This window comes from Pseudopipra pipra, chromosome 3 (genome assembly GCF_036250125.1).
Source record: "Pseudopipra pipra isolate bDixPip1 chromosome 3, bDixPip1.hap1, whole genome shotgun sequence".
NCBI lineage: Eukaryota > Metazoa > Chordata > Aves > Passeriformes > Pipridae > Pseudopipra > Pseudopipra pipra.
This window is the reverse complement of record NC_087551.1, coordinates 1,407,826-1,419,981: the sequence shown is the minus strand read 5'-3', so window position 1 is coordinate 1,419,981 and position 12,156 is coordinate 1,407,826. Positions and strand designations below refer to the sequence as shown.

The 12,156-nt window shown below is 48.7% G+C and overlaps 1 protein-coding gene across 4 annotated transcripts in view; it reads right to left on the bottom strand.

Moving 5' to 3' along the window:
* SPTBN1 (spectrin beta, non-erythrocytic 1) overlaps positions 1-12,156 on the bottom strand; it is a 114,752-nt gene that overhangs the window by 7,316 nt on the left and 95,280 nt on the right. For all 4 annotated transcript variants that reach the window (XM_064650938.1, XM_064650939.1, XM_064650940.1 and 1 more), the window contains 10 exons: positions 11,793-12,071; positions 10,490-10,620; positions 9,006-9,210; positions 8,510-8,884; positions 6,560-6,804; positions 6,011-6,149; positions 5,039-5,123; positions 4,073-4,269; positions 2,899-3,002; positions 2,313-2,376 (listed from right to left, as the gene is read on the bottom strand). In XM_064650938.1, the coding sequence (XP_064507008.1) occupies positions 2,313-2,376; positions 2,899-3,002; positions 4,073-4,269; positions 5,039-5,123; positions 6,011-6,149; positions 6,560-6,804; positions 8,510-8,884; positions 9,006-9,210; positions 10,490-10,620; positions 11,793-12,071 (1,824 nt within the window). The remainder of the gene's footprint in view (positions 1-2,312; positions 2,377-2,898; positions 3,003-4,072; positions 4,270-5,038; positions 5,124-6,010; positions 6,150-6,559; positions 6,805-8,509; positions 8,885-9,005; positions 9,211-10,489; positions 10,621-11,792; positions 12,072-12,156) is intronic.

Here is a 12,156-nt window from a genome sequence, read left to right as displayed (position 1 = left end):
TGCCTGTTCCAGATGCAAACAGATGACAGGTTGTTCTGGCAAAAGGACCTCTCTAATGCATTAAGCCAGTCCCACAGGCTGTAATAAACAGGTGAAATCTTACACTTCTAGTGTCTAAAATGATGACCTTAATCTATGACATCATTAATTTTTCTTCATTATAAAAGTGGTATTTTTATATAACTGCACTAATACAAACAAAAGAGTCTCTCTCTCTAAATTACTCCTACATACTAATTTTTAGCCCGAGTACACGTGAAGGCTTCGTGGATGGTGGAGTCTGAAGCTCCAGCTGTACTGCCCTGAGAGCTGGCACACCTTACAGGCACAGAGAGCAGCACTGGTGTGGGAGTCACCAGAGTGTGCCCACACAGTCACAGGGAACTTTTAAAAGCATTAAGAAGCTACATGTTGTTATCCTGACAAAAGAAAAAAAACACGCATCATGAAGTGGAAAGACAAAAGTACAATCACTGAAGCACATCCTCTCAGTCCCCTCCTCACGTCACAGGCTCAGCCCAGCCAGAACAATCCAGCTGCACTGCTCAGCCACTTGGCAGAGCCAAAAGTCTGACCAACAGCAGCAGATCTGGTGCCTCACATCAGGTCTGACACAGCTGGGTACACCTGAGCTACTGCAACACAGGGCTCAACAAACTCAGCTAAAAAATCCTCATGGAAGACTGAAGATGGCAAAGATGAACGTGGAAATGCATTATGTATCATGGCAATAAAAGACAATAAAATTAAAAAAGAAGCAAACAGGGGATGTATAAGGCTGTGGTAACCAACAAGATGATGATGTGGGACTCGCTTGCAGGTCCCTGAGATTCCCTGCCACAACTGTACAGAATTTATAAACATTACAATACACAACAGCTCACTTTGTAATTGAATATTAAAGATGACCCAAAAGGCTTTATTTCCAGAAAGAGGAAGGTGGAACTGCTGAGTTCCCTGAGCACTGGCAGAGTCTGTGTGCAGACTCAGACCTGACTGGGGTGGGCTATTGGAAAAATAAACTTGTGCTGAAAGGCATTTCCTCCAGGGCCCTTGGTTGGGATGTGTGTTTGCTTTGCAAGAGCCCTGATATCCGTGGATCTGAGCCTGCCAGGGACCTTCCTGCACGGAATGTGACCTTGGAGAGCCAGGTTCAGGAACAAGAAGTGTCATTTCTCTCACCACTCAAAGCATTCACTGAAACAAGGAGGCTTTGCAGGAAGGGGATGGTGGGAGGAGCCAGGCCCAGCTCCTGTGTTGCATTAACTCTGGAGACGTTTCCTGGCATTTTCCTGGCTGCACAGCAAGGTGCTTGGCATGCATCCTGACCCCACTGGGACAGCTCCCCTACCAAGAAGGAACCAACAAGGCATGGAGCATTCTGCCTGCCTCTAGGTAAAATAAAGAGCTGGATCTTAGACCAAGGTATTTTATTTAGTTTTTAAAGCATCACAAGCTCTCCCCAGGGGGCCACGCCCTGCTCTCTTTTACCCCCCTGTCTCTCCAATGCCTGGATACTGAGTTGCTGTAGTGCCAGCTGGACAGGACTGAGGCCAAACAGGGCCCAGCACAGCTCTCCAGCAAGATCACAACCCTTCATGAGGACTAAACCCCCAGATAAATCTAGATACTGGGTTTTAATGGTTTATTTCACGTTTATTTGTCTCTGCAGTCAATGAGTCCATTCTGCATGGAATGTTATACAACTAACCTTAAGGCTTTTATTTGTCCAGAGTCACACTCCCCCCTCCCTGCCCAGCTCACTTGTGTGGATTATCTTTGGCCTTGTAAATAACTCTCTTGCTAATGCAGCTGATTTAATAATATCGAATAATGCCGTGCTGAGACCTGTTAGTACAACTCGATGCGTCATACCTGTCAGGGTCTAGTGCTCTTCTTCATTAGGCTGTAATCTCAATAATCTCAATTACTCATATAAAGGACGATTTAGCTGGAAAATCTTAATACTATTAGCGACATGAAAAACTCACAGTCAATAACATGAAATAAATGTGTCACCTTAAAGCAACTGAGTGTCAGTGGGGAGATTCAAATAAACAAAGATTAAAGTGAAGCAAATATATCTCCAAGGGGCTGCTAATCAAATAAAAGTCAACTGATGGGAAGGAAGAGAAAAGCAGCAGGGAAATCTGAAGCCAAAAGATGAAACCAGTACCAGTAACCCATACTGAAAAAAGGTGTCTTTTGCTGCAAATGACTCTGTGTCACAGTCCAGACCACGAGCGGTCATTGGCTGTCCGTCTGCTAATAAAGTTTTTGTAGTTTTGGTAGGTTTGGGAGCGGTAACTAACCCGTGGAGACTCCTGGTCTGAAGGCAAACCGTTCTGGGAAACCTGCTCTCCTTTTGTCCCATCCCTGTAGGAGAGAGGAGAAAAGAAAAGAAACTGTATTAAGTTCTTGGAAGTCACGTCTTCACCAAAATTCCTACTGAATATTAATTAAGAAATTTAAGCGAGTTCCTAAAATCCTCAGGCCCAACTGAATAAATCCAGTGTGAAGTGAGATCAAACCAGACTTTACTGACAGTTACCTTTCAAATAAGCCTCCTCTCACATAAGTAATTTCATAAATGTTAATGTTACATGGATGTGGCTCAAAATCTGTAAGTGATGCTCATCAAAGAAAAAAGATGAGGTTGTTCAGAAACTGTAACTCATAACCCAGGGGCTGTAAAATCAGCAGTTCTACTTGCAGGCCAGAGACACCCCAGCAGTCACAACACTGGATGGAAAATGGGAACGTTCAATTTAGCAGTGAATTCAGGAGCCTGGGAAAGGTCCTGTCCCCATAAACAACCAAGTCTTCTAACAAGGGTCACATTACTAAATCCAACAACTTCCCCTCCTTTCACAGCCTGTTTTCAGCCTGAGGACTCACCATTGCTGCTGGGAGTCTGCATCCTCTGCCTTGGGCTCCGGGGTGGGCGGCTGCCTCTTCCGCTCCTCTTCCTCCTGCTGCCGACGCACTTCCAGCAGCTCCAGCTGGGAAAGGAAACGGTTTTGGGCAGTTAAAAGCACTGCCCATTTGTCAGGAGGATTTCTAGAAACTAAGAACACCCCTGTACCTTTTTCTGAAACATAACTGAAATTAAAGTGAACTGGAATGCAATTGGAAGGCAGCACTCTTGGGAAGTATCGGGCACGCCAAGTTTGTGGCACTGAGTTTGCCAGTGAGGGCACAGAGCATCAGACTCTCTGACACTGAGTGGGGCCTGGGCAGCAGGTTATTTATAACCACTGGCCACAGCTGTTTTCCATTTCATTCTATTAAAAAAAAACCCAGACAAACAAAAAAACAACCCAAGTTATTAAAATACCAAAAAGTGCCATCCTCTTGTCTGCTTGCCATACACAGAATTAAAATGTTCCACGTCTGAATCCCTGAAATGAACCATCTCCATAAACCAGCCTGATTGGTGGAGATGCTGAGAAACTCCAGTTCCTTTTGTCTGCAGCTGTGACACTCAGTGTGTGTGAAAAACCAAGCCACTTCAATTTTAGTGGCTAAAGCCAAACTGTTCTCCAAAGATGGCAACACGCTCCCCAAGCATTAATTACTGACACTGCAGCTGGGCTCACAATGGCCTTTGGGGTTTTTTCCCTTATTGTGTCTTTCTAGGGGACAACATAGCCTTGCACTGGAGCAGTCACAACACAACAAACATTTTTGCCAAGGCCCCCTCCCCACCAGTGTCATCTTTAGCCAAAAATCATTTCAAGGGTTTGGATCTGGGTCTCTTCGCTCAGAACCCCCCTTTTAGAGCACAGCTGGTATGGCAGAGGGCTGCAGCAAACTGCTCAGCTCTTACATCTCCTGTCTCAAGGCAGCTCTTGCTGACTCCTGAGGTCATTTATCACTAAGCTTTTTCCTTGCAGGTTGTTGAGTTCAAATTCACCGGGGGTTTGGTACCGCTGGGGACAGGAACCCTCAGGCTCTGGGGGGTTGGCTGAGGCCCCTCGAAGGATCAACAAGTGCAGATGAGGTTGGTGATGGTGGGAGTTGCTCCCAAGCCCCAGCCCAGAGGAGTGGCCAGCAGAGGCCCAGCACCCACCGTGGTCAGCCTTTCCAGCGCCGCAAACCTCTCGTCCCAGGTGGCTGCGGACTTTTCAAACGCCTCGTGCCGCTTGATTAACTTTTCCACTTCGTCCACGCTCTGCCCGATCTCCCGGCTGGACAGGTAGGGCTCCTGGCCCAGCAGCCAGGCCTCGGCCACGCTGGCATCTCTGGAGAACTGGTGCACCTCCAAAACTGAGCACAGAGGGGACAGGTATTAGCACTGTTCTCCTGTTGCCTTTGCTTTGAGGAAAAATGCAATTTAAGGCCCACTTTCATTTATTCTATTTAATTTTGCAAGTTCAGTGGGGGGGATTTTGTTCTAATCTGCTGTATCCTACTAACTTCAGCACAGAAAGCTTGTTCTCTGCTGGTTTTCTCCCTCAGACTGCCCTGTCTAGGGAACAGCTGGACAGCAGCTGCAGCTCCCTTCAGCAAACAGCATTTCTGCACCTTGGATATTTCTCCACAGTGTTACAGTTGCAGGTTTCCACGGCCTTTGTTAAGAGTGTCAGAGCTGGGCTGTCCGTGGTGTAAAACTTGCAAAATTGTGGTGTTTACAAGTACACCTTTGTCAGTGAACTGCCCATCCACACTGCACTCCCTCAGGAAATGCAGGCACAATACATGCAGGAGGTAGCAGGGCTTTACTGCTCCCTATTTTTAACAGTGCATCCTTTGTAGAAATCCTGTTGGAATGTGACACCTGCAAAACAGGTAAAGCTATTGCACCGAGCTCCAAATTTGATCTATAGGGCAAGACCTTTGGTGCAGTTTCTTGGTTTCCAATTCTCCATCATTTACTTATCAACAATTGGGAGCCTGGCAGCTATTCCAGCTCAAACACATTCCAAGCACTGTAACATAAAAGGAGCTGTGGGTTTTCTTTTCAACGCTCAGAAAGACACAGTGAACACTGAGTCAGATACAGCCCAGCCCAGAAGAAATGCAAGGGTGTCCTTACTCAGTCTCAGCCACTCCCATCTGTCTTCCCATTTGTCAATCATTTCTTTTCTCTTTTCCGTCAGCTGCAGCAGCTTCTCCTTGATCTGGAGGGGAAAGGAGAGGGCAGGGCTGTTACACAGGCACCAAAACCCTGCTCACCCCCACACACTGTGCAGCCAATGGCACTGACAGACACTCTGGGACTTTGTCAGGAAGTGACTTCAGCGGGGAAACAACAGCTGGTTTTCTCTTCCAAGTATAAATAAATATGACATTTGCATTAAAATATCACATTTGCATAAGCATTTAGTGTCTGTTAAAAACTACAGCACCAAGAGTGTTTGATTAAAAGGGTGCAACGGACAAACAGACATAAACAGTGCAGTCCTGGATTGTATCTTCTGCCCTTTTTACAGCAAACAGTGCAGAACTGCTGCTCAGGGCTGTTCCAGAACCCCTCCCCTCCCTGAGTGGGCAGTGGCTCCCAACGTTTAGTTTCCTCCCTCCCCCAAAGGGAGGCAGGAGATACACAGGTTAAGCCTCTGTTCTCTGCCTGGACACATCAGAAAACAAATCAAGGCCTTAACAGTTGGATATGGTTTTCTCTTAATATTCCCCAGAATTACTCTCTGCAAGACAAACTTTTTCCTGCTCCTCCCCCTTGCAGGCCTCTCCACAGCATTCCAGTTCCCCTGTACAAAGTCCAGGCTGTCTCACAGCTGCCCTTGCTCAAGGAAGTCACCTTCCCCTCTCTGCAGAGCAGAATGTAGAGAGGAATTCTGCATTCCCTGGGCTGAAAATGACCCTTTAAACCTCGATGCCACCTCTGCTCCCCAGCACGAGTTCACAGGGTGAGATTGTACTCTGATTTCCCACCCTGAGGTAACAGGTGTAACACGTGTCCCCATGAACACTCAGATTACCCCTGTGTAGATGCCACAGGGCCAGTTTGTCCCCCTGGGCCAGCCCAGGCCCCCCAGGAGCACAGTACCTCCTCAGAGGCGTAGTGTTTCCTGGCCAGCAGAGACTTGCCCAGCTCGATGCAGGTGGTGAAGCTGTCGTTCCGCGCGTCGATCTCCGCCTTGATACCCTGGTGATTGTTCATGAGCAGCTCCACAGACGAGACATCCCTGAAAAGGAGCAAAACCACGTATTGTGGAGTTAACAGCTGCTACATTTGCAAACAAGCTACACTGTCAAACTGAACTGCAATAGAATTGGTTCCTAGATTGTCTTTGCAGATCGAGAAGCCTTTCCTCAGGAGCAGCACCGTTCTGATCCGAATCAGAGAGTGGATAACCACCTGAATGAGAGACTGGATAACCATCTGAATGAGAGAGTGGATAACCACCTGAATGAGAGACTGGATAACAAGAGACTGGATCTCTTTGGGCACTGCAACGACTCCAGCAGCCCCAGCCCCACACAGAACGAGCTGCTGCCCCACCAGCCGTGACACCAGCTGTGACAGATGTTCCTCACTGACCTGCTCCTACAACCTGCAGCCTTATCTTGCCACGGAGAAGATGGCTCACGTTACCTTGGCTTCTCCTGGGCCTCTATCTGCCGGATGACGTCCTCCATCCAGAGCATGAGGTCCCGCACCATGCTGAAGAAGCGGAACTTGTCTCCCGTGTCCACCAGCCTCACCCTGCGGCCCTCGCAGGCGTCCAGCAGCGCCTTCCACGCCTCCAGCACCTCGTTCTCCCTCTTCTGGATGTCATCGGCCTTGTCCCCGGCGTAGGCGGCCTGGAGCCGTGCGGCATCCTCCTGCAGCTGCCTCACCTGGGGGGAGAGACACATCCCTCAGGGGCCACGCTCCTGATCACACACACAGGGACATCTCAGCTGCTCGTTCATCACTGCAATGGCTCCCCAGTCACTGTAAATGCAGCTGGTCTGTCAGCACTAAAAGGGCTGTTCTGTTGTTAAGTCAATACATCCCCTGGAGAACATTTAAGACGAGACTGGTGGGTCAAGGGACCCCCAGAACAGCAAAGATTTGCCACTGCCTAAACCTGCTGCAAAACGTGGTGCCAAAACAAAGTGACTGTTAAATGTCACGGCAAGTGGGGGCCGTTTTCATCATCACATCTCCTTCCCCTCACACAACTGACGACAGCACTCAGGATCTCTGTATCCAAACCACTACTCCAGCTGACAGAGGTGATTTTTGAAAAATGTAGATAATGACTTCAAAGAGAAGGAAATTCAGAAATCTCAAGATTCTACTACTATTAGAAATCTCTTTTCCTTTCAAACACTGTCTCGGGACATCAAATGCTAATTCTTGACTGTTTCACATATTTTTCAAGCCAGGAAACATTCTATTAGCTCTTGCCTAATAATTATTTTTTTTAACATCAAAACAAACTGCCTTCTAGCTACAGGCACAGAGATCATGCTTCTCATAATGATCCATCTCAGTGCTCTGGCTGTTCCAGCCAAAAATTACCCTAAATGCTTTCCTGACAGCTCTGTGCTATGATTACATATTCCTCCATTTAAGGCTTGATTATAATTACCTTTTTGAGAGACTGGGATTGATGTTTTGTGAATGTCGCCCATTTTCTGTATAAAATCTACAGCTTCAGAAAGTAAAACACTTGGAAAATCAAATGCTTGCTCTCTCCCCTTTATTCTAGTGCAAATTGCAACATAACCAAGAACTGGCTGGCAGCTTGGCCATAACAGCTCTTTCCTGACCTACTGGGATAAATGCAGTCAGTTGTAATTCCTCTGTTCCTTAACCAACTCGTTCCCTTCCCAAATTTTCATTCTGGCAGCTGAACACTGTATTTTGGTTTAGAATCCCCCATGTGCTGTATGAGCAACTGCTGCCTTGTACTTAATGTATCTTGACTTCAAAAGATTTGGAATTAGATCAAGTTTGGGTGCTTTTAAAAATCTTAGCCTGGACTGTGGACTTTAAATCTCTCCAGACTGCCTTTAGGAGGCACCAGGAAAGGCCATATTTAAATCAGAATGCCCAGCCTCATACTTAAGTCAGAAAGCCTCTGTGCAGATCTTTAGACTTCCTTTGCCTCTCAGAAAGATAAACAGTGCCTGGCACAAGAGGGTTTGGTTGGGGCTTTTTGGTGTTTTTTAAAGCAAAAAAACCCAAACCAATCAACCAGCCAAAAAAACTCCAAACCCCAACAAACCAACCAGGCTTACACATTCCTTCATACTTGTACTTTAAGTCAACACAGAAGCTCTCTGCCTTTATCATTTCTTCTTCACCCAAGGGCAGGAAACGGAGCAATGTCAAACAATTGCTGCCATGTTCAGAAACCTGTGTACTTACAGATGGCTCTTTCAGATAACCAACCTAAGGCACTGACAGAGAAGCAGACAGGTGCAGTTATTCCCACAGCAATGCACTCGGGAAGGGGCTGGCAGAGCTCTGTGTCCCCAGCACGGAGGGGCCAAGGGCAGCAGCAGAACTGCCCCGCTCAGGTTCCCACAACCCCGTTTCCCCGTCACACACCTGGGTGCCCAGGGCCTGGATATCGTGCTCGAACGTTGTGTGCATTCTCTGTAGTGTTTCCACTGTGTTTTGGTCTCTGCCAAGCTCCTCAGGCAGCTTCTTGTGTTTGTCTTGAATACGCCCTAAGATCTCCTTGGCATCGTGGTAAAATTTGTGCAGTTCGTAAGAGGCTGCAAGGATTTGTGTTCTCGTGTCAATGAGCTCCAGGAGGTCAGCCCAGGCCTCATTGAGTCCGTCCTTCCACTCTGCAATTGTGGCAGCATCTGAGTGTCCAGAGTTGATGAGTTCATCTGCCATGTGGTTCACAGTGTCCACACGCTCCTGGCCAATGTTTCCGGTGTCTCGGGCAAATTCCCGGAACCGCTCCTGCAGCATCTGGAGGGCAGAGTAACAGTGCTGTGGTTACAGAGTGACCCTGTGATGGTCTACAGTGACCACTCAGTGTGTGCAGCACCCAGGGAGGGCAGGCCGGCCCGTGGCACCTCCAGGAACTCACCGTGACGTGCTCGTAGTCCTGGCCCAGCTCGTGGGATCCTGCTACCACCTCCCTCTCCGCAATCCACTGCTCCAGGTCGTCCACCTCGCGGTTGAGCTGGAACAGGCGGTGTCTCTCGTCCAGCTTGCCCCTCCTCTCCTCGGCCAGGTCCTTGAGGCCGGCGTACAGCTTGTCCACCTTGGACTGGCGCATGCTGATCCGCTCGCTGCAACACAGGGAGCCCTGGCTCTGCCCCGGCTCTGCACTGTGCTCACAAACCCAGGGCAGTGGGGGACACTGCCCGGGACAAAGCCCTCCCCTGGGGGATTCACCCACAGAACACACATCTGCTGCACACAGGGCTTGGACTGGGACACGCTGCACCAACCCTCTGCTGGCAGAGGTGACTGCAGTAGCTGGAAAACTTGTCTGTCCTGTACTAAAACCCTCTGGCTGTAGAGAGAGAAGAGCTGGGAACCAAGCTCTCTGTTTGTCTGGCCACAAACCACACCAGTCTTCTCCCAAAACTACAGTTAGGATCTGGGCTGCTGAGGCAGAGGCAGTTCATTTTCATTTAAACTCTGTGTCCAGGTTCAGCAGCACTCATGGGTTTCTTACCCCTGAAAGCTCAGCATTTCCACACAGCATTAATATTTCTACTTGCTGTCTCTTGCCTACATTTGTCTGAACCACACAGCCCTGTCAGAGTGCCTTCCCTCTGCCTTGTAGAGTTGGTGATATTATTCCAGTACTCAGACAGCTCAGCCAGGAAATCCACTCTCATCAGAAATGATCACGACCACAAGAGAGTGCTTTTGAGTTCAGTAACAACCTTCCACCGGGGGCAGAGGGTGTCTGTCCCAAGCCAGTCCCAGCGAGGGCAGAGCAATTACACACATCAGCCTCAGAGTGGAGTCAGCCTTGCAGCTGAAGCCAGTGCAGAACCCTGTGTGCTGAGCTGCAGCTCCTACAGCAAAACGGTTCTAAAGCTTCCTGAACTCTCCCCCAGGGAAAGCCGTTTATGGAAGCTGAGATCAATTTACCAAAACCAAGATGTTAACGTGCCCATATTTAAAGCATCTGACTCCAGGCTCTGGTTCTGCAGGAATCTCAAAGAGAGGAGGCAGATTTTGGGGAGCACTGCAGGAGGATAAATGACTGTGACCTTAGGGGCTGGACCTGAAAGTTGGTTGGAAGAGCCAGTCTGGACCTTGTCCCTCAGAACTGCTAGACCTCCATAGGTTGAGCAGTGCTGGCAGACCTGGCACTGCCAGCCTGCACAGGGGCACCACAGGCATTGGCTGAGGGTAAATCAGCAGCTGCACGTTCTGCCCCTGTCTCTGGCCAAATCAGGGTGGTCCAGCTTGTACCTTGAACTGAGTGAGGCTGAACTCCTCTTCTGAGCTACTTAGGCTGTGCTGTGGTCTTTGTGGGTCAGAATAACCTAGTGAAGGGACTGAACTACTGAAAGAACTCATGATCCAGTTAAAAATGGCAGTTAATACCTTTCTGGGTGGTTGTCTGCCACCAAAGTTCTGCTGGTCTTTGAAAGCTGGTGTACAGTTTCAGCATAGTCTTCTACAGCTTGTTCCAAAATCTGGTGTTTCTTCAGCATGGACACAGCACTCTGTTCATCCTGTGAGGGGACAGCAAGTGACAGTCAGGCCCCCACTCCACAGAAAAACACCACACAGCAGGTTCAGCTGGGTGTGGGAGCAAACAGTGATGGTCAGGGAGAACTATAGGGACCTGCTCCCCAGTACAGCCTGAAGACAAGTCATTCTGCCAGTGGTATATAACAATTGTCACAGCAAATGGTGCCCACAGACAGCAAAACAGTGAAAGAGAGAATGCAGCAGCCCCTCTGGGATGCAGAACAAAATGACATCAGCTGTGCACTGAGCAGGAGGAGTTTCCTCTTCTCTGAAGCCCTTTGTGTGTTCCCACAGCACTGGTGACTGTGCAGGTCTCAGAAACATGGAATAGTTTTAGGCACATCACTTGTCAGGCTTCTCAGTGACAGCATGGGGCAAAGAAAAGAAATCCTATGGAGCCCATGCCAATGGATTCTCCATCAAAGTGTCTGGAGAAGTTCCAACGAAAACCAACCGTAACTTCCCTGTTATGACGAAGAAAAACAACCTCCAACTCTCAGTGTTAACTGCTATTGTCAATAAGTCTTTTCATTAGAATATTTTGCATAATGAACTGTTTGCATTAATACTCCTTATTTGCATAGAAAAAAGAAAACAAGCCCTTCTTAACTGGAGACTGAACACCCACAGAACGTGTTACACTGACACAAAGCTGAGCTTTATTTTCTCAGGGCAGTGAACAGAGTGCATTTATGTCAACACAAATAAGATCCAGCACTAACACCGCCTTGGAAAGCAGGAGTTCACGTCCTCTTGGGTATGGTGTGATGCTGTGCCGGTCTCCTGTCACTGGCAGTCAAAGCTGGTGACAGTGGTACCAGGCCCCGTTTCACAGCCAGGTGCTCTGTGCTGGCCTTCAGAACTAACACTGAACTGGACCTGAGTGGGCCACACTGGGAGCTGCAACCTTACAGCCAAGGCAGCAGAGTTGTCATGCAGAGTGTGAGGATGCTTCCCTGGCTCTGTACAGCCAGGCCTACCCTCCACACTGTCAGGTGTATAACAGATAGAGGTGACAACCACTCGAGGTCTCACCAGGAATTCAGTCTGGTTCTGTTGTCATTACATGAGTAGTGCCACGTTAAATCACACCACCTTCCTCCCTCTAGCAAAGCAATCGAACCCAGACTGGTGTTGCTGTGGAGCTGCTCACCTTGGCCTTCTCTTCTGACATCATGTAGAGCTCCTGCTCACTCATCCAGGCCTCTGCCTCAGCCGCATCGAAGTAGTACTGCTGAGCCCTGTGGGACTCCTCCAGGCGCTTGTGGCGCTTCTCCGTCTCCTCGATGAGGAGGTTCCACAGCTGCTTCAGGTCTGCCAGTCTCTGCTGGATCACTTCAGCATTGGGGCTGCTCTCTGTGATGATGTTCTGACTCCTCTCAAAAATGTCATCGATACGAGGCTGATGGCCCTGGATTTCTTTCTGAAGGGTCTGCAAGGGAGAGAAGTTCACTGATGAGACAGTGCACCAACAGAAAGGAAATGCAAGTCAGGGGCAGCAAAACACACACCATCAG